This window comes from Gymnodraco acuticeps, unplaced genomic scaffold (assembly GCF_902827175.1).
Source record: "Gymnodraco acuticeps unplaced genomic scaffold, fGymAcu1.1, whole genome shotgun sequence".
Classification (NCBI taxonomy): Eukaryota; Metazoa; Chordata; class Actinopteri; order Perciformes; family Bathydraconidae; genus Gymnodraco; species Gymnodraco acuticeps.
In genome coordinates, this window is record NW_022990747.1 from 382,073 (window position 1) to 408,695 (window position 26,623).

Sequence of the window (26,623 nt, forward strand, 5' to 3'; positions counted from 1 at the left end):
TACATCTTATGTGTTTGCCAATATTTTGGACTATTTATTGGAAAGACGGTCTAAAAAAGGTCTAGCTCTGGCTGAGTGGCTTTGTTGGCAGTCAGTTTCTCTCCGCTTCTATGGCTGGTGATTATCATTATTATGTTAAACTGTAACTTTTTATGGTTCCAGACATCAATCAAAACATTACACACAGGAACAGGAAATCATAAGTAAAAGAATAAGAAAAAAAGTAAATCTTAAATTAGAAAATGACAATCCCTTTCCTGTCAGCTTTCTTTAACTCCCCATTACCTTTAAACCAATGTATTCCCCTTTTCTCTCCACAGTATTTAGGCTGTTTCCATTGTGATTCTGGCCTAAACAAGATATCGTTTTGCTTAGCAATTCTGCCAGCAATTCAGATTATGCTGAAATGCTAATGTGATATGTAAATGTAGGTAACCTCTGCCCTCTCTTCATTTCAGTAATTGGTGCAGCGAGAGGAGGAAAAGGAAAACCAGAAAATTAAGTGTGGGTTTTTCTGCTTGTTCTCCTGCTAGAGGGCGAGAGGATGGAGGACATGGCTGTCTGTAGTTGCTCTTTAATATTATTTAAAGAACCCGAGTGTGAATTAATTCTATAAATCCTAATCTTCGTATCCAGGCAAACCTTAAACCTATACTCTGGTATGTGCTTTAAACTCAAGCAGCAATTATCCTGTGAGACGCAGCGTGCCCTGCAGCGCTCACCTTGGCCATGGCCTCTGCGATGGAGTCCACCATTCCTCCCACCATTCCCCCTTCACTGGCAGCCTCATTCAGCGTCACCATGATATCATCCACCGCCTCCGTCATGAGCTGCGCTGCCTCCGCTATGGCATCGTGTGTATGGGAAGCCTGTGAAGTGTGACACAAGGCACAGGACACTTGTCAATTATGTATTAATAGTGCAAATATACTGCACCAAAATCCTGAGGAAAATGACTTGTTTGTGGAAAAATACTTGGCATAAACCTGATATTTTTAATACTGAAATCTCTGCATAATCCTTCCAGGGGTGCACAAACAAAATAGTTATACCTTTGGGTTTCCTCCGCCCTCCTTGGCAGCGTAGAGCATCTGCAGGGCGGACTCAGCCAGGGTCTTCGTTTGGTCCAGGAAAGTCATCTGTTGCTGGTGGTCCCTCAGCTTGGATGTGACCCCCACAGAGGCCCTGATCAGCGGGTCAAAGTAACGAGCCAGCTGGGTCACCTGAGGCAGGGGGTGAACGTTGTTAATGAATAATGTGACAATTCCTTCTGAATTAACACCATCAATGATCATTTATAGAGAGTGAGAACTGAATTGAGATATAGCTACTGTTCGAATAAAATACATTGAATATGAAAATACACTACACCCAGTGGCGGTTCTAGAACATTTTACATGGGGGGGCAAAGGGGGGGCAAGAGGTCATGCCAGGGTGGCATGGGAGGGCGGACAGTATGTGGTATTTTATACTGTATATAACCTATTTATTGTTCATTCATGCCCTAACACAAGTGTTCTTAATGCACAAGAGAAACAAGGTGTTCAGACAAACAATCGGGTGCCCTTTGAGTCCCCCAAGCTTACTTCAATAATTTTAAATGAAAGGAAACTACAAAATGTATTTTAAAGCAATGAATTAATGGAACAGGTTTTTTTGCATTACAATGTAAAACTAAATATATATTTTGTTTTAAAAAAATTGGTTTTCTTAGTATTAGACAGACATATTTGCATGTCCTCACTAAGCATTATTACATATTAATTTAATATCAAACCAATCAAAATGGCCAATTATCCCAAAATGTTGCTGCTAATATAATCATATGCTTGTCAACTTTAACTGATCAAAAATAAATTCTGAAAAAATACTTGAATTATCTATGAAATTGCAATATTGTCCCTCAGTTTGTTTCAACCCCGTCACGCCATACCATTTACCCTCCTATTAAAATAATGGATCAGTCCATGTGTGATCTGCATTGAGGGAATTACATCACAAAAGTGTCAGTTTCTTCTCTTACCTATATTTCAGTTTTTGTATTTTCAGATTAAGATTGACAAGCTCAACATTTCAACTTATAATGAAGTACACAAATGACATCACCCATCTCTTCAGAGAGCTACAGGTGACCTGTGCAGCAACACATTTCAATCAATATTTGTCAATACTAAGAGCTGCTATTGTGCTGCTGTAATGGAATATGTAAGGAGAATAAGAACATACCATGTGGTCCAGCTGGAGTTTCATCTGCCTCCTGATCCCTGCCTCTGTCCCTCTTTCTGACACTTCATCTTTATTCCTCACATACATTTCTTCTTCTTCACTAATGTCTTCATCTCCTCCTCCTGCTCTGACCCTCCTGGTCTCTTCATCTCCTCCTCTTCCTCCTGCTCTGACCCTCCTGGTCTCTTCAGTGAACTCTCTTTTCCTTTTCCTCTTTCTGTTCGTCCTGATCACTTCTCATATGTCTTTGTGTTGTTGTTGAATCACTCCTATACTCTGGCCTGCAAGAGTCTACTTGTGAAAAGCACTGGTACAAATGCTTGTATAACTTTACGCGTTAGGGCCATGTAGCCTAGCTAATATGTAGCATATCATATAACATCAGAAAGTATTTATCAAACGCACACAGGCAGCTGTGTTTGGATCCAGTTTTTACGGTAAAGGATGTATCCTGGTTTCATTGATCTGGCCTCATGGCTGTGATGTGTAGTTTACATGGATTTAATAGTAGGCTACCGCGTAGTTTAGCAAAGTGATCGATCTCCCAGCTAACGCTGTCTGCGTGGTATTTTGTAACGTAACGCCCCAAATAGCGCCCGTCTGTTAAACGCTATCGATTCAAACGGCAGCGTTTTATTAATATTTAGTTTCAAGCTCTCGTCCTTAGTAAAAACAAAACTAGTGGAAAGGGAAATGCTCCCAGGGGAAGCTGATCCATAGGTGCTGGGACAGCTCGCTCCCTCTCTGCAGCGGTGTGAGCCGCGGTCTGTGTGAACGCCGCTCCGCAGTTTAATGCAGGGCCGTAGCTGCGTTTTTAATGGGCCTAAAATTCTATTTAAAATGATTCACTTTTAACTAATGTAATGCTTGTTTTGTTGCTTGAGAAGCTTGTGGAAATAGTGTAGGTTTGTTTTAGTACAGTTTTAGGGAAACAAAAGTTAGGGGGGCAGCTGGGGGGGGCAAGGCTCTACAGTGGGGGGGCAGCTGCCCCCCCTTGCCTCCCCGTAGATCCGCCCCTGACTACACCATTGCATAAGCTGTAATTTGCAGATTTTGTATTGTTGTAATATAATGTACAATGAGAAAATTGTTACCATCTTATATAAACTATTTTTATTTGTATTGGTTTATTGCACATTTTTATTCTTATGTTTATATAAATATTTTCATTTTATTATTCATTCTAAAAAAGAAGCAACTGTCATTAAACCAAAATTCCCCCTGGGATAAATAAATAATTCTGATTCTGAAACAGCAGGCAAAACATATATAAAATAGTATAATAAAACAGTAAGATATTATTGCTTAATAGATCATTCTCACACAATAGTCATTTTGTCTTGATATCTGAATCAACCCATTAAAAAAGTATGAATGTGTAGCTCCGCAGCTGCAGTATGGAAGTAAGGTAATTAACTCCCTGCCCTATATATACCTTGTGTCCTAGTTGGGAAGCTTCGCCTCTGGCAGCAGTGGAAACGGGGTCAATTAAGTAGCCAATTTCTTGCACCGTGGACGTCAGCTGCTCTTGTAGTGCCTGAAGAGAGGGGGAAAAAATAAATTGGTTTGTATCTTGCTTTTTATGGAAGACAGAGGTTGATCCAAATGAGTCAGCTGCTGAGAAACACCAGCAGGGATAAAGCACAGATACTTTCCCCAAACCACTCAAGCTTTTTATTGTGAGCTTAGACTCTGCATAAGGCAACACAACTTTTCTAAAAGATATTAAATCCTTTATTTGTGTCTAATGAGGCGCTTGTGACCTAGAATGGGCAGAAACGTAATTAAAGCCACCAATAAAAGATCCATAATTTAAAAGCGAGACAGAAATAGCAACATGAGGACTTGAAAAAGAAAAAACAACAATCTGACTCAAACTGAAAACAAAATGGGCTATAATGATAACCAACCAACCAACCAACCAGACAAGGATGAACACATTGAGAGACATGCAAACAGAGAAGGATAGAGAAAGATACAGGAAGTCGTCTGTGGAAGATGTCAAGTTATTTTCTGATTGTTGCTTACCTCCAGTGAGATGTCGTCCCTGCTGGCTAAGTTCTGGCTGACTGCTGCCAGGGAAGCCTGCTCAATATCCCGGATACATTTGTTGATGTTATCAATGGACGAGTCGCACTCCCGCTGGCCTGGGGCCTTGTCCCTGAGAATAAAACAGGTACAGGAAAAGAAGAGAAACAGAAATAAATAAAATGGTTGATGCATGAATGAGAAAGAGGTTGAAGGATGATGTATTGGGGGAGAATAAGACAGAGAGGACAGGAAGAGAGAGAGAATAAGTGTTAACATGACTGAGATTTATTAAAAACACGGACAGGTTTCAGGATGTCTATTTAACATATTCTCTTCTGGCTCCCTCATCTCATTTCTGCTCGAGTCACAGAGCTGAAATGTGGCCTGTAGGGTGTTGTCACAACTCAAGCTGGGCAGCCAAATGAGCTTTGAAGCCTCCAAGTGGTGTGAGGCACCGGCCACATGGGCAGAATAACTTTAGTTAAACATCCATTTTAATGCATAGCGGCACACTGAAGGTAAAAATTAAAATAAAGCCTCACCTATGCAAGTAATGAGACTCAAAAGTTGGGAGGTTAAACTTTTCCTTGATGTAGTCCAATCCTACTAGTGTTCTTTGGTAGACTCATAGAACTCAATTTGCAGGGTGACCATGATAAAGGCATCAGAATTTGAGTTGCTAAGCTGCCATGTGAATGCGAAAGTGCAGATGATCTAAGCCAAGCAGCAACCTTAAAAGTCAGTGGGTTTGACACTGGGAATTTGTTCCTCATGGGCATTAGATTTGTTCTGACCAAGGTCTGGTACCAAAGGTGTGAAAGAGGAGATTACAAATTAAAGCTGGGGAGGAATAAGAACAACCATTTGTCACGCCATGCTACAGAATGTGGGCATCCTTTGTCTGGGACACTGAGCTATAGTCTCTCAGGCGTTTTATATGACGATGTAAGAATACGAATCAGAACTTAATTATAATTTCTACCTTGAATCATCCCCTTTGTGAAGCCAGTGATAAATGCATCACTGCAGGGAAACAGAGAAGAGTTGTGTAGACAGAGGGTAAGGGTTTAAAATGATAATGTTTCAGTAACTTCATGACTACAGGAAGTCACTGCCATCAGCTGAGAAATAGTCCGTCACACATTCACTTGTGTACAGATGTTTGTGCTAAGCTAACCGGCTGTAAGCACATCCTTAATTTGTACTGACATTGTAGTGGTAACAATAATGTTAAGTATTTCTCTAAGGTTTGACCTTCTGACACGATATTTAGTCACAATACATTTTCTCTCACTGACCTTATGGCTGTGATGAGAGCCTTGATGGAGTCGGACACGGTGCGGGAGTGACCGGCCAGAACAGACCAAGTGGGCGGGTCTTTGGGGTTGATAACTAATGAGCGTGCAGTCTTGAGGAGAAAGGTGGAGCTGTCAAGCATGGAGCGTGCTGATTGGAGGATGGGCTCCTGTGCATCAAAGCCCTACAGAAAAGCAAAGTGAACTTTAGCAAGAATATAGAGAAGTAGTATGCATTGCATTATCCTGTATTTATTTTTCAGCCTATTCCACTATTTGTTATAACAGAATTATCTTTTTTAAATGAATCTATTAGCTGTGCATGAATACTTCAAACTGTAATGTTCACATGGCCGTACCTCGTTGCTGATTTGAGCTGGGATGCTGGCAAACTCTGGATTGGAAGCAAACGTTGTCAGGTTTTCAACAGCCTCGATTAGTGGAGCCGTAGCGAATCGACACTTTCCCCTGTTCTCATCAGAGAAATCTCCATCTAAAGCCTGCACAGTGAGGGAGATAAAACATACAAGTAATAATAATAATAAATTATATTTCTATAGCGCTTTTCTTGAACCCAAAGACGCTTAAGTCACAAGTGTTTTACCCAAGAGATGAGAATTAAACAAATCATTGACAGCAGTTTGACAGAAGTTATCTGTGGGGAAAACATATGAGCCTCCTACTTCACAAAGTACATTATCGACACAGCTGAACGCACTTTGGGAGCCAATTAGGGAGAGAGTTAACATTTGATCTATGCCAAAATAATTCCTACCTTGATGGTTTTGACCAAGTTGGCAGTACTGTTGGCAACCTCCTTGGCAGACTGCACGAAGTGCCTCTTGGCGACGGGGTTGGTCGTCCTGGAGGATGCCAGGCGGCAGGCGTTGCACAGTGCCGAGGTGTGCTTAGCAACAATAGTGGCTGAAGAGAGCACCTGCCATATAATAAAACAACAACATGTCAAATAAGAGCTAGATTTTTTTATATAATACAAAGCCTGTTGAAAGTCCAGCACTTGTACAGTACCACCGCAGTTTGGATGTGCTTAAGGGTTTGCCACTGTACTATTATGCACCTGCTGTTCTGGTATAGACTGCTGAGCCTGAAGTGACTCATAAAAGAACGCTGGTGGAGGGATATAATTAGGCCATTGGTCTCCATCAAAAGAATGTTATTGAAGAAAATAGAGGTGATAACGAGGTAAATATTGGATTTTCAGCCCACCTGCTGCGAAGGCGTTTGGCTTCACAGTCAGACACTTCTGCAACAGGTACTTTCATAGAATATACAATTTGGGGAGCTATGAAAAGATTTTCAGCTACAATACCTGTAAATACAATTTAGCAAACTTTAGGTATATAAGGAACTGTTTGACAACACCTGTAGCAAAACTCTACATGACTGCCATGATCCTTCCCCACCTAACATACTGTATGACCAGCTGGACCCAGGCGGATAGCACAACATTAAGGCCTATCCTGTCACTTTACAAACAAGCTCTCAAAGTTTTGGACAGAAAGCCTAAGCTATACCACCATTGCAAAATCCTGGACAAACATAACCTGCTTAGCTGGGGAAATATTTTAAAACACACTGATGCATGTCTCATTTTTAAAATTCTAAACGGCAAGGCACCCCCACCACTCTGCACTTTTATACAGCAGAAAAACTCAAACAGCAGAACCACAAGGTCTGCCCTAAGAGGGGACTGTAGTCCCTCTTAGGTCCAGTTCCTTTGGCAAACAGTGTTTCTCTGTGAGGGCACCAACACTCTGGAACACAATACCAATACAGATAAGGAATAACACCTCCTATCATACATTTAACCACAATCATAAGAACTGGCTTTTAAACAATCAAAAATGTGAACACTTTTGACTGTATCAAGGTATGATGATATTTCATCTGTTTGCATGTTTGTTTGTTCCTCTCTATTGTTGTACTGATATTTATTTATTGTTGTACTGATGGTGTCTGCTGTACTCTATTTAATTATGTTTTTATTTTCTAGTCTTGTTGTGGCCATTTAACATCTTGCCAAGGACAACAGTTGAAAATTAGCCTGCTGGCTAATACTGGCTCATTTACAGCAATGTGAATTAATGTGCACTGTCCTTTAAATAAATAAACAAACAAACAAACAATACTAACAAGAAAAAATCTATGGTAGTGCCAATTTTTTTGTGTGTGTGCAGGAAACTGGAAAATGCTGCATAAAGAGAACAATACAGGTGCCTGTACCTGTGAAGGACTGCTGCCTGGGTCCACAAGATTCTGACAGGCCATCTGGATTGCCTGGTTGGCCTTGGCAAACTGGATGGGATCAACCAATCCCTGGTGCCCTGCCTGACTGTTGGGATCAGACACACCCACCAGGTAGGAGGCCTGTGAGGTAAAACAAACTCCTGTCATCAGCCAGCACCAGCACTGCCAATACCAACAAGAAAAGGCAATATCATTTAAAAGCTCCTGTGGTGGGAGAGCGGTTTCTCCTCATTGTGTACCTGTCCCGCAGCTTCAGTGAGCCCACACAGGGCTCTTGAGGCTGATCCTACACAGTCTCCAAACGACAGCACATCTCCAGTCTTGCAGTTCTGAGAAATACCTGCCATGGACTCTCCCAGGACCTGAACAGAACAAATGAGCGGCAGAACAAAGAGATTCGTGTTTAGGATGCTAAGCTCTGTGTGTGCAGGGTGCTCGGTGTTTGATTTGCAGACCTACCTTGGAGTTCTCCATCACACTCTCGATGCAGTCGAAGTAAGAGAGGTCACTGACCGGCTCGCTGGGATTGTCCAGCATTCCCCTGACAGCCTGGGAGAGGAAGCCACATCAGAGAGTTAGAAAACACTACTCATACTCAGATGGAACATGCTAAATAAACCTAGATTAGAACTCATTAAATCAGTCCTCTGTTGATAGGGTTGTGTTTACCTCCAGCTCTCTCAGGGCGTTGTCACACTCGTTCTGGCCGGGAGCCTGCTGTGTACACAGCGTGATCAGCTGGTTGATGCTGTCAGTCACTGCCCTGAAACAAACCAACAAGCAGACAAATGCAGTCCCTAGTCATTGAATGTGACTTTTGGATATATAGGATTCGACATGTGTGGATTACTGTAGGTGTCAACCAAATCAAACCAAACTGCTAAAACAATAAATAAAATGAATATCTACTTAATGTACAAGCCTTATAATGTTAGGGAGCTGTGTATTCACATTGTTGATATACTGTCAACGAGTGTGTAACGGTTAGTATGTGTGTGTATGCGGCTAGTTGTTTTACCTTGCAGCAGCAGCTAGCAGGTTCTTGGCGTTAGCCGCTGCTGGGTCTACAGACAGACTCTTAGCTGCCAGCAGCAGCTTGCTGGAAGCCATGGAGATGTTCTTCAGGTTGCCAATCACCTGCACCTGGTCGTCCTTTTTCTACAAAGACACATCACATTAATACACCATTAAATACACATATATATATATATATTACAATCATCTAAAATCCTTTTTTTTTTTACCACATGCAGGTCTGAGTGGTAATTCGTGAATTGATATACATTTCAGAGAGACTTTTACAGGATGTGTATTTTGTAAATTGTGTAATTTTTATATTTTCATTATGCATGCTTCTTAGGTAACATTAAGCTGTCTTTGGCTCTTTTCTGCTGTAACAATGTACATTTCCCCTCTGTGGGACTAATAAAGGTATTCTGATTCTGATTTTATAGTCCTTTCAAAACCACCAACAGGACCGACCTGAGTGTGCCCGGCCATCTCTATCCCAGCATCCAGGAACTCATCAAAGTCTTCGCTGAACTTGCCAGACGCCACGGCCAGCTGGCTGCTGGAGCCTCTGGAGGCGTGCACCACATCTCCTGCCGACTGGTTCAGCTCTGCCGCCGTGTAGCTCAGCCCGCTCTGGGCCGACTGAAAGGTCCTGGAGGCTGGAGGGATCTGAACGGAGGACAAAGAGGACTTCAGGATGAATTAAAGATACTTAACTGTAGTTAAAAAAGAATAACAAAACAAATATGGATGCAACAGCAATCACAATGACAGAGCATTGTGTATATGGTGGACAAACACTCAGTAATTCAAGATAAAACTAAACAAATTAACAATTAATAAAATACCATATCTAAGTCCCATTCAATGTTTACAATAATGCTGTTTAAAACATTTGATGTGACTGAAAGTTGTATGCTTGGTTAAACACTTTCCCTTTTTGTCTACTATAATCATTTAGTAATCTCTTCCTGCTGTGCCATACGCTCTTGAAAATAGCAAAAAATTGTGAAATAATGCCTGAATCTTTTCTTTTGTGCAGTCAATTTTACTTTTAACATCTACGTGTCATTAGTCTCGATACATTCCTCACTGTGTGGCAGTTAAAGACACACATGATGCTAATTTTGGTGGCAGAGGCCTGCTGAGTCACAGATTAAACTCACAGTTTCAATGAGCAGCTTCTTGCTGGCCTCTCCGATGCTCTTGAGAGCCATGTCCACATCCTTCTGGCCTGGCAGACAGTTGACGCAGTTATTCAGGGAGTGAGACACAGCCTTGGCCACCTGGAACAAACAGAGGGGTGACAGTAGACTGGGTTGGATGGTGTAATCTGAACACACACAATCTGAATGTATAATGCTAATGAGCAAGGTAGTACTGCAGGAAACAGATATCCACAAATGTGTGTGTATGGAGGGGGGGTTATGTGTGTATCTTTTTGCCAACTAATCACAACTGGAGTCACATCACAGAGGCTAAAACAGAAGCGCATGACAGCAGTCGAAGCAAAGAGGAGGCACAGGCTTCTTAACTTAATCTTACATAAGTAGTATTTCATAAGAGTCAAGATGAAACAAAAACAGCCTCATTTCTATTTACTCTCGCTTTTTAGAAAATAGAAAATATGTGGCGGACCAGACATAAATAACCAAAGTACTTGGCCTATAAATATGCCACCAGGTTTATTATACGAGTCCCCTGCTGTATTTGACAGGTGTTCACTTTCATGTATTTATAAGCAGATGGAGACTTTCATCTGGCTCAGATTTTGTACATAACAACATTTTTAGTTCAAAGTATTGAGTGATGGAGGCCAAAATAACTGACTTTACTTCAATGTTGATCAATCATTTCCATGTATAACGCAGACAATTCAATACATTATGTAAACATTTTCAGTTAATAAAAAAACAGTCTGATTCAGTCCAAATACAGACTCATACTAGAGTTCTGATCAAAGTGAAGTGTGTCGTTAATTAAATTAATCAACTTGTATAACACAACATAGTGAAAAATATGACCTGAATTACAGACTGGCTGAAGGACATGATGAGGTTAGAGTTTGTGAAGAATGACAGATCAATAACAAGTGAATCACTGCTTGTATATCACACAGTCATGGACTCACAAGTTTTCGAATATATTTTAGTTTTTGACAACCTATATTCTGTCTTTGCAGTGATATTTGATTGTGTTTGCATTAGGGCACACGCACTATAGAAATAAATAAAGGACAGAGCCTTCCAACCTGTTTCAGACTCTATACCTGCGTTGATCCTGAACCATCTCACCTGTGCCAGCCTTTGCTGACTCTCAGCGTCTCCGGGGGAAATGAGCGCCTGCTTGGCTTCATGAATGAGAAGCGCCGAGCCCTCCATAACATCCTGAGCAGAGTCCAGCATGGCGGCCGCAGCATGAGGGTCTGAGGTGGAGGCAGCGACGCCCCGGGCCGCCTGGGCGAGGGTCCTCAGGGCCTGAGCCGTCTCCCTGGCTGCTACTCCTGCACATTGGATCAGAGGAAACATAGACTTCAGATGTGAAAGCAACAACTATTATCAGAACGTATCTCACAGATCATTTTATGATGAGATAATGTCATTAACAAATACTCATTTCAAAATCTCTTAAAAACTAACATTGTGTCTGCGTGTAGGGGATTTTCTCTGAAATGCGTTGCAACAAGAAAATGAGACAAATAATAATTTGGTTCAAGAGGCCGTTTGCCTCGAAGGCAGGAATCAACATTTGACATTTAATTTACAACACATCGGTGGGATGGGATACAACAAATGGAATTAAGATAAATGATATGCAGCACTTAACAAGATTACTTAATAAACATAAAGCATGTTCCAGGCGATAAGAGCTTTCTAATCAGGATCTATTTGCTGTAGTTCAACCAATGACACTAAAGGTGTGATGACAAGTCTTCGAAAAAAGATTTTACAACTCATGAGAACAAAAATAGCAAGGTTTGGTCTTACCCTACTGCATCACACAAAGCAGCCTACTGTATTTAGAGCACTAGGTGATCTCAGTGCAACAGACTGTATTTTTATTAATTGGTAATTGTCAATCATATTTAGAGTCATGTGAACATGAGAAAGAAGATTGGTGAACAGTGTGTACTATGATAGTATGAAAAGAATAATATCAATTCTGAAAACTGTTTGTCGCAGAGAAGCAGATGAAGCGCATTAAAGTAAGAGCAATGCACATGGGGGCTGTTCGGGTATGTTCACAGCAAACATCATATGACCTAAATATAAAGAAATATGTTTATCTGAAAACAAGATTATATTGACCTCTGCTCCTTGGTAGATGTTTACTTATTGCCAAAGAATCAGTATGTCAGCAGTACCAACCTGTGTAGTGTTCATTTCCTTGAGCAGCACAGGTGAGCAGCTGAGCCATGGAGGACCCCACCGACTTAGAGGTGCTGCCCAGATCCTGAGCACACTTCTCCAACTAAAGCAGAGGACAATGTGAATGTAAGCAATTCAATATCATGCCGCGTCACAAAACTGTTAGACCCTGCTTCAGGAGTGAGTGCTGGTGGTCAATATCTTTTGTATAATTGGTTTGAACTCAATGCAACTGCCATTTTTCATGTCGGGTTGGAAGACTGAATCAATGTTACAGGTCTAAAAAACAACGCCTCTTACTGATTCTCCAGGCAGTGGCTTCAGTTGGGCGTTCATGGCCGCCTGCATGGCGTCCTGCAGCTCGTTCCTCAGGGTCTGGATGGCAGTGAGCGCAGAGTCGATCTCCATGGGGCCGCACGCTTCATGAGCCTAGAATGAAATAAAGGAAGTGACTCACAATTGTGTACTAACATGGGTTACTACTTGTGTTTTGCAAAGAGTGATCCTTTAAAAATATATATATTTTGTTGTTCTTTTCAGCTAGTGTTAAATGCAAATTTCAGGTACAGAAAACATACACTTGAGGAAATTGCATTGAACTACAGGTAAACTGATGTGACTTACAATTACAAAGCTTTTAGTACAGCAATATATACACTTCAGTGCATGTGATATGGTCTAGGCGTTAAATACAATTACATTTTGATAATATCTTTGCCCATGTAACGACACATAGTATCTCTGGAATTATGTAATTGCATGTAAAATACAGTGACTTCCAGCATGCACTAACAGCCCGTTATGCCTGTGTGTCTGTGCTCTACCTTCTGTGCAGACGTCCTCAGCTCAGCCAGGCAGGTGGCCAGGTTCTTGGCACACTGACCCAGTTGCATTGCTGCAGCCTGATCCGTCACCGTGGGAACGGATGACTTGGCCGAGGTCACCATCTTACTACCAGGCTGCAGAGGGGAAAAGGAAAATAATACTTCAAATCTTCAATAAAAACTATATTTTTCCTTAGAGCATTTAGTAACAGTCTTAACAATAAAAAGTGGCTCTGAGCAACAGAGAGGAACAAAGGTTAAATGATGTGTTGGTATTTGTGGAGACCCAACGCTCATCCATCAGCTGTAAAAGTGGGACTGGGGCTTTAAACACATGATCTCACCACACCGCTGCTCCTTTAACTGCCTGCTTACTCCAAAAAGAGGTTACAGGCCTATTTTCAAAGGATCCCCACATGACAGGAGCACTATTTTTACTCTGTGTAGCCTGGTTCCTAATCTAGGACTGAAACTACTTAAATTGAGTATGTGGACATAACGCTTTAACAAGCTCCTCTCCAGCAGAGGAGAGAAATTGTGATGCAATAGTGTATGTGTCTCTGTACAGTATGTGTGTGTATATGAGTGTGTAGGTGTGTACTAGGGCTGTGCAATTAATCGTATTTTAATCGCGATTACGATTATGGCTTGCGACGATTATGAAAACAGCATAATTGACTAAATACGATTATTTTGCTGGGTGCGCTTTCGCCCCTCCCTAAAAGCCCACTCGGCCACGTGGGAGTGACATGTGTTGTGAGTGTTCAGCGCGAGCGAAGATGTCAGAACAAGAGCAGCAACTCGTTAAAAAGAAGGGTCAAACTATTTCCACTATTTGCAAGTACTTTGCCATTACATTTCACATCGCTAAAGATATGTGCCCAGTTAGCAACCAGGGCTTTAAGCAACTTGTCAACACGTTGGACAAGCGTCTCGGTATTATTTCAGCAGGTCTGCGCTGCCTGCACTATGTGACAAATGCCGTGGGGAAGTTGAGAGAGATGTGGCTTCAGCTGCCTACTTTGCTACCACAACAGACCTATGGTCTAGCCCAGGGGTGCCCAACCAGTCGATCGCGAGATGTGTCTAAAAATAGAACAACAATATTCTGTTTTATCGTTAATGTCCTGTAACATAATCTTCCTGTTCCAGAATAATGCACTTGAACGCATTAAAGCTTTGTGATTGGCCGGCGTCACCCCATGTATCAGGGCGTGGCTGAGGGTCTTCAGTACAGGTGGCAATATTGTCACCTGCCTGCGCTCATCTCTGAAACCAGACCATGTAAACCGGCTGGTGTTTCTTGCAAAAAATCTTTAAGAGATGACATGCGCAGCCCTACCAGCATGGTGTGACCATGGTGGCCTAAACATTTTTATTTGGTCTTAAATTGTAGTTCAACATTTATTTCCTGTTACTTCTGGACCATGACGGTGGGCCAGCCTTCAACGTTTAACTGAGTGGAATATGTTGAATATGTTTTACCAACATGTTGGCTATATGTTAAGGAGTGTTCAGTAGGTTGTGACAGTGCACTGCAACATATTGGATTTAATTTATTTTGGTCTAATTTATTTGTATTTATCATATTAATAATATATGTTTAGTATGGTTTTAGAAGTGCGCTCCAACATATTTGTTGATCTTGTTTATTGGTAAAATATTATTTGTTTTAAAGTTCAATAAATGGTCAATGAATAATCGTCAAAATAATCGTGATATCAATTATTGACCCAAATAATCGTGATTATGATTTTTGCCATAATCGCACAGCCCTAGTGTGTACTGCACCTGTAAAAAGTTTTGGCTGGCAATGATGAGTGCCAGCTGTGCACTGCGGTCCTCCGGTTTGGCCTGACTGCCGCGCACCCCCTGGACAAGTTGGGGGATGTGGTCTGCCACTGCCTATTCAAAAACACACATGCAAATACACAGGCTTAATGTAAGTTCTGTCCAAAATAGAGAGTTTACAGTGCAGCTTAACATTTCTCTAAAATTATTTTTATAGAAATCATAAAGCAAGCAATGTTCACAGTATGCACATTGCATTTTCTTTTCAAAGTCTTAATTTTAGTGGTAAAAATCAAGTAAACAAAACTTAAACGGCACTCTTCTGTCCTCACCTTGCAGCTCTGCACCAGCTGCTGATGAGCAGACGTGTTCTTGTTGGAGGCGGCAGCGTTCTGAGCTGCAGCGATGGTCTGCGTGGCTGCAGCGGCTGCTTGCTTGGCAGCATTCTGAGGAATACAAAGACTCGTAAAATATTCCATATGTAAAAAACAAGGTTAAACAGTAAAGACTTCTAAGGTCACATTTGAGTTTTTCAATCTGGATGTTCAAAGAATCTCCTGTGGAGTTTATGCTATGATGGACTTACAAACAACTCCTGGTGTTTATCTACATGACTTTGTTTCTACTTGTTGGCTACATGAACAATAATTATTAAACAATGCAATGCTGCTCTGCTTTTTAGTGTGTATACAGCATAAAGCAAGTTCAATTTAAGTTCTTACACTTATTTCAAAATACATTTACAAAACTTGTGTGCAACTCGATTTTGACAGGATAACAAACAACTGGTGACTTCTAGAATTGTGTGAGTAACATTGTGTTTTTAGACTTCTCTGTTTCAGTGTGTGTACTCTGTATAAATGCTCTGTAGTTGATCTGACTGAAATTGTGATTTTAAATCTCAAAACCGCTACAGTATCTGTCAGGCAGAAACTTGGGACAAGTAATTTGACTGAAACCTTAAAACTGAACTAACTGACTGCTAGGGTTAACTTTGATTTAAACATTTGTAGAATACTAAGAGCTTTATTGAGTAGGTGTAACTGTATTAAGGGTTAAACTCATAACTTTATAACTTAGGGTTTAATGTAATTGTAAAACCATTGGGCCACTGAAAAGACACAATAACAACTCAGGAGGGAGCCAGTCTAGATTTCCTTTTGAGGGCCACCAGCTGCAGAGAGTTAACTAATTAAAGGGGCGTGGCCCCACAGCTGTGAGAACTCAGCAATCAGGTGTCCATTTTAGGTAGCACTTTCCTGGAGCGTCAGCTTCAGCGTCAGACTGACAAAGACAATAGAGTCCTGCTGGAGTCACGAGGGTGGCAAAGAGGATGCAAATCCTACTTTGATTGAGCTAAGTATCGATGGTGTTTTATTTTATTTGGTTGTTTAGCCCCTCATGCTATAATCATGTGTATTTTCTCCATTCCTGTTTATGTGTCTTCTCGCAATTATCACTGGCCCCGTGTATCTCGTAATCGATATAACCGGCCTGCTCTCGTCTATCCCACATGCTCCACTGACATCCAACATCAGGCGGCCTGTGGAACTGCCAGTCAGCTGTTCCTAAGGCTGACTTCATCTCTGGCTACGCTTCCCTGCAGTCTCTGGATTTCCTTGCTCTCACTGAGACCTGGATTACTCCATCCAACATCCATCCATCCCAGCAGCTCTCTCCACAGCATATTCCTTCTCCCATACACCCAGACCCACTGGCAGAGGAGGTGGCACTGGTCTCCTGCTCTCTCCCAAATGGAGCTTTTCCCTCTTCAAGCTACCTAACTTCACTCCTTCCACCTTGGAATTCCATGCCGTCACAGTAACCCATCCTATACAATTAACCATTGTTGTTCTCTACCGTCCACCAGGCGCCTTGGGGGACTTCTTGGAGGAATTAGATAATCTCCTCTCACACATCCCTGAAACTGGCCCTCCCGCTGTACTTCTCGGAGACTTCAACCTCCAGACAGGGGAAGATAGACGAACTAACATCTCTGTTAACCGCCTTTGCTTTCTCACTGTCTCCGTCCCCACCAACTCATAAAGCTGGCAATGTCCTTGATCTCATATTCTCAAGGAACTGCTCTACTTCTAACCTCTCTGTAAACCCGCTCCACACATCCGATCACTTCTTAATTTCATTCTCTCTACCCCTTTCCAAACATAACGAACTAATCTCTTCTCATCCTGCACCTGTCCGCCGTAACCTTCGTTCCCTCTCCGCCTCTACCTTTGCCTCATTGGTGCTCTCAGCCCTCCCTTCCTCTGATTCGTTCCAACTCCTACCTCCAAACTCTGCTGCAGAAACTCTCCTCTCTACTCTCTCATCCTCTCTGTCCTCTCACATCTCGGCAGGCTCGTCAGTCCCCTCCTGCTCCCTGGCTAAATGACGCACTGCGTGCTAATAGAACCGTCCTTCGGGCAGCAGAGCGGAAACGGTGGAAATCCAAACACCATGACAACCTCCTAACCTATCAGGCTCTCCTCTCCTCTGCTTCGATCTCTCAGGCAAAAAGCACTTTCTTTCAAGATAAGATCCAATCTTCCTATTCCAATCCCAAAAAACTATTTTCCATCTTCTCCACCCTCTTGGACCCCCCCAAAGCCCCTTCCCCCTCCTCCCTTCTGTCAAGCGACTTTGTTAACCACTTTGAAAAAAAGGTTGATGATATTCGCTCTTCTTTTTCTGACTCACCTTTACTCACTACTGGGTCACCAGACCCTCCTTTCACCCACACACTGACCTCCTTTTCCCCTCTCTCTCCAAGTGAGGTTCTTACCCTCATTACCTCTGTCCGCCCTACCACCTGTCCTCTGGACCCCATCCCTTCAAACCTCCTTCAGACTATCGCTCCTGATATTCAACCGTTTCTCACCCATTTCATCAACACTTCTCTAACTGCTGGTCACTTTCCAAACAGTCTCAAGGAGGCAAGAGTAAACCCTCTCCTAAAGAAACCCACTCTCAACCCGTCTGATGTTAAACTACAGGCCTGTCTCTCTCCTCCCGTTCCTGTCTAAAACACTTGAACGTGCTGTCTTTAAACAACTCTCCTGTTATCTCCATCAGAACAACCTTCTGGATCCGCACCAGTCTGGTTTCAAGGCAGGTCACTCAACAGAAACTGCTCTCCTTGCTGTCACTGAGAAACTGCACACTGCTAAAGCAGCCTCCCTCTCCTCTGTCATCATCCTTTTGGACCTGTCTGCTGCATTCAACACGGTGAATCATCAGATCCTCCTTCGCACTCTCCAAGAACTTGGAGTTTCAGGCTCTGCACTTTCCCTCATCACCTCATACCTCAAAGACCGTACCTACCTACATGGTAACTTGGAGAGGGCCGGAGTCAGACCCTTGTCAATTAACTACAGGGGTCCCTCAGGGCTCTGTTCTTGGTCCCCTCCTCTTCTCCTTGTACACAAACTCGCTCGGATCTGTCATTAGCCCGCATGGTTTTTCATACCACTGCTACGCTGACGACACCCAATTAATTCTGTCCTTTCCCCGCTCAGAGACCCAGGTCGTCGCACGCATCTCTGCTTGTCTAGCTGACATCTCTCAGTGGATGTCTGCTCATCACCTCAAGCTTAACCTTGACAAGACTGAACTGCTTTTCCTTCCGGGAAAAGATTGTCCCACTCTTGACCTAACAATCAACATCGGCACCTCTGTTGTTTCCCCGACTCAGACTGCAAGGAATCTGGGTGTGATCCTCGATAACAACCTGTCCTTCACTGCAAACATAGCTGCTACAACCCGCTGCTGCAGATACACGCTTTACAACATCAGGAGGATACGTCCCCAGCTGACCCAGAAAGCGACGCAGGTTCTGGTCCAGGCTCTCGTCATCTCACGCCTAGACTACTGCAACTCCCTCCTGGCTGGTCTACCTGCATGTGCCATCCGACCTCTGCAGCTCATCCAGAATGCAGCGGCTCGTCTGGTCTTCAACCTTCCTAAATTCTCCCACACCACGCCGCTCCTCCGCTCCCTCCACTGGCTTCCGGTAACTGCTAGAATCCACTTCAAGACAATGGTACTTGCGTACCATGCTGCGAATGGATCTGGCCCTTCCTACATCCAGGACATGGTTAAACCGTACACCCCAGCACGTGCACTCCGCTCTGCATCAACCAAACGGCTCGCTGCGAAGGGGACCCAAGTTCCCATCAGCAAAAACACGTGGGTTTGCTATCCTGGCTCCAAAATGGTGGAATGAGCTCCCCATTGACATCAGGACAGCAGATAGCTTACACACCTTCCGGCGCAGACTGGAAACTCATCTCTTTCGACTCCACTTCGAGCAATAGAACTATTAACTAAGCACTTGTATACTAATAAAGGACTGGCTTATCTAAAGCCAGTTGAGTAGCACTTGAAATGTTTTTGCTCTATGAAACCTGATGTACTTATATGATTCTGTTTTCTTCAAGTTTGTATTTTGTTGGTCGAACGCACTTATTGTAAGTCGCTTTGGATAAAAGTGTCAGCTAAATGCAATGTAATGTTAGTTGTGTAGAACTAATATCATTAAGAAAAGTATTTGTAATGGCACACCATAAACTAGGGCTGCTCAATTAATCGTATTTGAAATCGCAATTACGATTTTGTCTTGCAACGATTACGAAAACAACGTAATCAAAATAAAACTATTATTTTTTATTGTTTTTCTTTATTATTTTTTTGTTATTGGTTTTTCAGTTGAATTATACTTAAAGTTCAGGGTAATCAACTGTTAAAAACATACTGTTCCATTTTTTCAATAAATGGATGTTTTCAAAGTAAATGGATAATCGTTTTTAATAATCGTGATATCAATTATTGACCCAAATAATCGAGATTATGATTTTTGCCATAATCGAGCAGCCCTACCATAAACTATATAAAGACAAGAGACTTGTCAAATGCCTTGATATTCATCAACCCTTTTAATGAGTTGATATTTTAGTTTGAAGTCAAATTGAGACATGAGTCAAACAACCCTACCCCACTTCCCTGATCCACTTAATAAATGATTACTGCTGTTCCTATTTCAGGACCATTTACAATGAGTTACAACACTCCTTAATCTGTCTAAAACCTTTCAATATTGTTGAAAGACTTGCTGGTGAAATCAACATCTAAAGCTGGCTGAACTTTGGTGCCAAGTGGGGACAACACTCGGTGCTTTATAGAGATGGTGACATTTAGGATTGGTCTTTTTTAAATGTCATGTCTTTTTACGCACATAAGACTGCATAAAATCCAGGCAATGAAAAAATAAGAAAAAGTGACAGTAGAAGTCATAAAACAGGCTTATACAACTTCCCTACATCCTGCAAATACACACAAACAACCAGTTTTATTTTATATAAATGCAGCCCTCCTCTTCCTGAAGTAGCCATTTATTTTAGGACAAAGAGTGATACAATTTAAGACGGCATCACTGACCTCCAGTCTGTTGATGAGTTTCTTCTTGATGGCATTCTGAGCAGCAGCGTTGGTGGCCACTCGCAGACCCTCTGCAGCCTCCCTCAGTCTTTGCTGCTGGTCCTCATTCTCTGGGTACGCCGCCGCGCCCTGAGAACACACACACACACACGGATCAGCAAACACACAACAGGTGAGCAGGACTGGAAAACAGCTGGTGTAAAATCCACATTGTAGTATAAACAGATCATAAAGCCTTGATTTTTAAAGCATTCTCCTTCCTGATAACATGCTAGCGCTCATTGCTACACACAGAAAAATGATGCAGATTTAAATCTCAAACTGAGCTGCAGCTTGCCTCCATCACCTGTTTGTTGAAGGGTAAATGTCGTATTTATATTAACAAGCATCTCTTTTTATCTTTCTGTTTATGAATCCAGCGGTGCAAATTAACTGGGTTCAGTGGAGACCAATATCAATCAGCACCTCTGTGTCTCCTGCTGTTAGAGAGACAGACAGCTAAGCCTGCATCAATTAGGTTAATTAATTGGGAACCGGGTATATTCTACTGCAGCTACACAGAGAGGAGAGTGTCCGTGCTTTTTAAAGCTATACGGTAATTTGGCAGATGTCACTATGAACAAGGGCGACTAACAGGAAAAGGCTTTTGGTGTTACTTTCTATTAATTTCGTGGGTGAAAAATGTTTTGTTTGATCCTTTGACTTTGCATTAATCACAGCAAAATGTGACTCAAATGATTGTCTGCAGCTGTCATTTGCCTTTTGGCAAGTGCTGACACCGATGTTAGAAACCAATTTGCATAATTATTTAAAAAGTGCTGATTTCAAGAGGAAGTAGCAAGATAGCACACTCAGTAATTCATAATGGGGAACTAGCCTTCAAAAAGCACGGTCTGTTGTACACTGATAACATGCATGTACAATAAAGGGACTCGCTAAAACCTGACATGGGCTTTAAAAACAAAACAAGCACAACAGGTTGGCTGTAAAACTTACGGACCAAAGATAAATCAGTTACCAAGGAAACAACGGGCTTAAGTGCAATTCTCCATAGATACAGATACGTGTAAAGCTGTGACTGTGATAAGTCTGGCATCAAACTCAACCATCAAACCAGCTGGAGGGTGTCATTTAATTTTCATGCTGGAAGTGGAGAGTTATTAATATCAGTGTGTGATTCTGCAGACAGATAATGAGACTGATGTGGAGAGTTAGCAGATAAATGACTTGGATAGAAGAAGAAGAAGGGACGGCAAATCTAAGCTTGCCCTTTAGCAGTCGGGGAAGAAAGAGTTTGATGTCCCCGAACTCTTAATCATGTTATGATGGAAACCTTAGGTGTGAACAGAACTGAAAGGGGCATTTAAATGGATATTAATATTTTAACCTATCATTTTGTTTTGTTTGTCTCCATAGGCTTGTTTCTGGCAATACAGTACACAACCATTGCTATTTTATTATTAAACCAGAGGATTAAACGAGGCTGAGCAAACATGTCCTGTGCTAAACGGGTTTGTTTAGTTCTTATTAATTAAAACTGTATTCATGTTAACACAATATATTTAATACGGTGCATTGGGCCAGCAAAATAATAGTTGTTTAATTATCACTAGGGCTGCACGATATTGAAAAAAACTGACATTGCGATATTTTTTCCCCTGCAATATATATTGCGTTTTTTTTAACTATATTTAACCGGATGAAGGATTTTAGTCACGGACGTCTGGATTTGGATCTGGTTGACTCATCATACCTTAAGTCATGATCTAACATGTCACTCATGATAATGCATGTTGCTTACCCTCAAATAAGGGGGTTCATCTGTGAATGAAGAAGAGAAGAACCTTTTTGTATCCAAAATAGTTCCAGATGGCAGATGTTGCTTTTCTTTTTGGAAGTAAATCTTCATTCTCGCCGGTATTGTCCTCCTGTGCCTCGCTCATTTTTTACCGGTGTTTTGATGGTCTGCAAACTAGCGGGGCGGGGCCTGCTGTGATCTGATCAAGAATGATTGTGATTGGTGGTTTGCTGTGCATGCAGAGCCTGCATGTCACTCACTCAAGTGCCCCTGACATGAGAGCCGCGCAAGTTTTCCTTTTGTAGCAAGCAGCAAAATAATTGTAACATGACGTGTTTGAGTTAATTTACCTACTTAATATCGCACGTCCTAAAAAAAAAAAGAAGAAGAAAAATGAAAACATATTGATAAAAATAATTAATAAAATCGCACGTCCCTGCGATGTGAATATCGCAGTTATCGCCATGACACGATATATCGTTCAGCCCTAATTATCACATCTTATTAATCGCTACAACTTAGAGTTCATAAACATAGTCATGTATATTTGAGATTAAAGAGTACACATTGTGGCTTAGCAAATTACCTAATATTAATTCTAAGACATTTATACTTTAGGAACAAAACCAAACTTTGCATTTAACCCAGGTTGGGAATGTTGCAAAGGCCACAAAGGTTGACCCATTTAAAAAACAAACTATCTTACTCAGTATCTGAAAGGGATACCTGAGACATATCCTGCAGCTGCTCCAAAAAGAGTAAATAATTGAATAACTAGAAATGCACTCCGAAAACGCAGACCTCCACTGAGGACAAGGGTGCATTCAAGTGCCATTCAAGACCGTTTATGTTATCGTTGTTTGTTCAACATGTGCTCATTAGTTTTAATTCGTAATGTCGAAAAAAACAATAACGCTACAAAGAAGACCTGAGGTATTTTATTGCTCAGGGCTTTTTATAACACGGTCAGAGCTGTGTCGTTGTTGTTCTGACTTGAGGGGGTCTGAATCTTCTCAGTCATGAAACAAGTTGACTGTTTAATTTGACACCACATAAATGCAGTACAAATAACAAGAAAGTGATTAGCGATCCACTCTAAAACGATGTTAGTGGATTCTTCCTTTGTCCATGCTGCTACATCTTTCCTGCAAGTTTCATAACGTCAAGGCTAGTCTTTTTGTTATGATCCTGTGGACAGTCAAAACAAGCACTAAATATAACCAACTTGTTGGAGGTAATTGAACCACACAATGCGTTTTAACTGGACGACAACACTTTTTGTAATTCACAACTGGGACTAATCTTATTAGAAAGGGGAAAAGTGTTCAATGTCCGTGGATTGATGTGACCAGGTTTGCAGATGTGACATTACAGTCCAAAAACCATTGGGAAATGACCACGTTAAACCTTTTGAAACACACCTTGGAATTTGGGGTTTTCCAGAATAAAAAAAAAATCAGCCCATGCCACATTATTTTCTTTTATATCATAACATGTAAAAAGGTCATTTTTCATTGATGAAACAACATCTTAGCAATACAAAGCAGAATGACTTCTTAAACTGTCATTCTTGGCATTTTTTTTTTTTACACACACACACACACACACACACACACACACACACACACACACACACACACACACACACACACACACACACACACACACACACACACACACACACACACACACACACACACACACCACACACACACACACACACACACACACACACACACACACACACACACACACACACACACACACACACACACACACACACACACACACACACACACACACAATACTCTGGTGCCTCTGGCCCAGCTCCTTTCCGCTCTGCTGTCAGTGAAAAGGTCACCCTGTACGAGAGAATAAAACTCAGCCATATAGATTTTTCATCTGGTCTTCGAAAAGAAAAACACTGCTGTGATTAAAACCAAAACCTTTCCCTAAAGGATTCACCCAAAGATTTCTCTAAGTGTAAGATTGTGATAAATTATGCATGGCTTTTTAATATACACTCAGTAAACTTACTTCTCTCTGTTGACAAAAGTTGAGATACTTCTCCAAAAATATATATAAGCTTACCTTCGCTGCCTCTACCATCCTTGCGGTGGCGTCGGCGAGCAGTTTAGCAGCTGCCAGTAACTTCTTAGAGTTGTCTACGTCCACCTCTGCCTCAGCGTCAGACCTCATGGCGTTCACCAGGTCCGAGGTGGCCTGAGCCAAAACCCGCGCCTGACGCACCATCTCTCCTGAGACCGGATGGGAGAGGACAGAGGTGGTGTGGAGGCGAGGGGGGGAGAGATGAGAAATATTAGAGAGAAGTGGATTAATGGATGAGTCATACTAATAAGAGATTGAGAGTGTTAACACTGTGGTTTAATGCAACTGCATGGCTCTATCCTTTCTGAAAATCCTCCTGATTTAATTGTGATGAATAATTTGGACGGGAAAGGATACAAATGTTTTAACTACATAGATAAAAACAACTGTATTCTTATGCAGGTTGCGGATAATGACGCAATACGGGCAAATCTTAACAGAGCAGATACATATTTAAACAAACAGCATTGATGTATAATTTGACACCATTTCACTTATTGATGTAAGAGAAATTCAAGGCTTACTCGTTAAAAATACTCATAGTAAGTTCACTCACAGCAGGTCAGAAGATATACACAAGCTTTTGAAGTGAAAATGTTTAATGTCAGCATAAAAAAAAGAACCTTGAGGGAGAAAACATAATACAAAAGAAACAAAATTATTGTGCGTCTGAATGTCTAGCACAAGTGTACTTCGCTCCCTGATCAGGTGTGCATAACGCTGTAACAGCTGCAGCTGACTTGTGAAGACACAATTAAAAGCAACTGTTCAACCAGCCCTGGTGTTTTCGATTCCCTCTGAAAATATTCTTAGAATCAGACAAAAGAGAAAAGAGAGAAAGGAAAATGAAAGAACTGTTGTCGATATTCTCCCTGGCAAAGCAGGCCTGGCCATGGATGCATGAAATGATTTGCCAACACTCCACTACAAAAGGATTTATTTTTACTGAAGGTGAGACATAACCTGACATATTTGACACCGGTTCAAAGGCGGTATTTGCCAGATAGCTGCACGTATTCAGGCGACAGCCGAGAAAACAGCAATTCCCCTTGTCCATCAAACCCATCAGTTCGTCTAAGCTGACCGCGGCGCTAACCCGGGACATTCTCTGTGAATCTCTTTCAATCCACCTGTCTTTCTCTGCTGTCATTCTTGTAAACATCACTGTCAGCTTTTTCGCTTTGGCTTCCCCAGTGCTGACAGCAGTCCATTTACACCCACATCATGCCATTCTCTCTGAGGAGAAGACGGGATAAGGCACAGACACACAGTAAGACTCAGAAAGCCCAAACTTTAAAGCTGTGGAAAGCAAGTTTTCTGGCTGAACTTTGTGTGCTTTTTCATTACCCATATAAAACAACATAGTTGGCTAAAAAGGATCCAATATGCTTCATTTGACTCAATTTCAAAAAGCATGACAGAAGCCATGCTCATGTGAAAACTCTTTAATGGGTTGCACTTTCAAGTTTTGTTCACACAATCTGTAAAATTCAACTACAGTATGACACTTGAGAGAAAAGAGAGCTTGCATTTCAAACCATCAGCTACCTTTCATTTTGTATTCATAGTTCCTTGATTTCTAACCAAGTTATCAATATTTCTATAAAAGCATTTTATCCTTTCTTCTTATCCTTTTTTTTGTGCGCAAAATTGTATTATCAACAAGATTAAGAGTCTGCAGCGCTTAAAGGGGCTGTGTGGGCTGTACTTAGGCAAAGCAGCGATTTGAGCTAAATGCTAACATCAGCATGCTAACATGCTCACAATTACAATGCTAACATGCTAAAAACAGGAAGGTGCCAATGTATAAACGGGTATCATTTCAGATATGTTCACTGAATTAGTGTAGCATATTAGCATGCTGACATCTGGTAATTAGTACTTACATAACACGCCAACCTGAGGCTGACGATATTATATGTATGTTTTCAGGCCATAAATGAGATGTTTGACAAATTCAATTTATGAGCTGATCATTGCTCTGGATAAAAAGATAAGGGAGATTTACCCTGGGTGGGACACAACTATGTGTAGCAAGCTTAAAATGTCAGCCTCATGGTGGCGCTAGCGGAAGAGTCAGAGGCTCACCAATATCATTAGGCGTCATCCTCTTGTCACCATGAATGTCTGTAAAACATGTCATGGGAATCCATACAACAGTTGTGGAGACATTTCAGTCCAGAGTGGTGGACTGAGTGATGAAAGACATTGCCATCACTAGAGCCATGCGGCTAGTGTGGCTAATAAAACGTTAAATCTCACTGAAAGTAGCTGGCTCTGGTTTTTACCTTCCTGCTATGGACAGCTTAAAAGCTTTTCAAATCAAAAATTCATCTTCATTTCAAGGGCAATTATTGACCTGTTTTTTAACCTTAAGTGCCACTAATAACTGAATAATCACATACAAAATTGCTTCATTTAAACATATTTCAGTCTTGTTAGTGTTAAATAACATTGAGTATATTGGAA

At 41.6% G+C, this 26,623-nt stretch overlaps 1 protein-coding gene across 2 annotated transcripts in view; it reads right to left on the bottom strand.

Moving 5' to 3' along the window:
- tln2a (talin 2a) overlaps positions 1 to 26,623 on the bottom strand; it is a 111,971-nt gene that overhangs the window by 18,681 nt on the left and 66,667 nt on the right. For both annotated transcript variants that reach the window (XM_034232167.1, XM_034232166.1), the window contains exons 22-43: positions 24,137 to 24,303; positions 20,248 to 20,376; positions 15,147 to 15,260; positions 14,815 to 14,928; positions 13,024 to 13,158; positions 12,500 to 12,628; positions 12,200 to 12,302; positions 11,126 to 11,334; positions 9,998 to 10,117; positions 9,303 to 9,500; positions 8,839 to 8,978; positions 8,490 to 8,583; positions 8,280 to 8,369; positions 8,060 to 8,182; positions 7,797 to 7,940; positions 6,328 to 6,489; positions 5,912 to 6,052; positions 5,556 to 5,737; positions 4,255 to 4,387; positions 3,662 to 3,763; positions 1,053 to 1,223; positions 723 to 869 (exon numbers count right to left, since the gene is read on the bottom strand). In XM_034232167.1, coding sequence (XP_034088058.1) covers positions 723 to 869; positions 1,053 to 1,223; positions 3,662 to 3,763; positions 4,255 to 4,387; positions 5,556 to 5,737; positions 5,912 to 6,052; positions 6,328 to 6,489; positions 7,797 to 7,940; positions 8,060 to 8,182; positions 8,280 to 8,369; positions 8,490 to 8,583; positions 8,839 to 8,978; positions 9,303 to 9,500; positions 9,998 to 10,117; positions 11,126 to 11,334; positions 12,200 to 12,302; positions 12,500 to 12,628; positions 13,024 to 13,158; positions 14,815 to 14,928; positions 15,147 to 15,260; positions 20,248 to 20,376; positions 24,137 to 24,303 — 3,047 coding nt within the window. The remainder of the gene's footprint in view (positions 1 to 722; positions 870 to 1,052; positions 1,224 to 3,661; positions 3,764 to 4,254; positions 4,388 to 5,555; positions 5,738 to 5,911; positions 6,053 to 6,327; positions 6,490 to 7,796; positions 7,941 to 8,059; positions 8,183 to 8,279; positions 8,370 to 8,489; positions 8,584 to 8,838; positions 8,979 to 9,302; positions 9,501 to 9,997; positions 10,118 to 11,125; positions 11,335 to 12,199; positions 12,303 to 12,499; positions 12,629 to 13,023; positions 13,159 to 14,814; positions 14,929 to 15,146; positions 15,261 to 20,247; positions 20,377 to 24,136; positions 24,304 to 26,623) is intronic.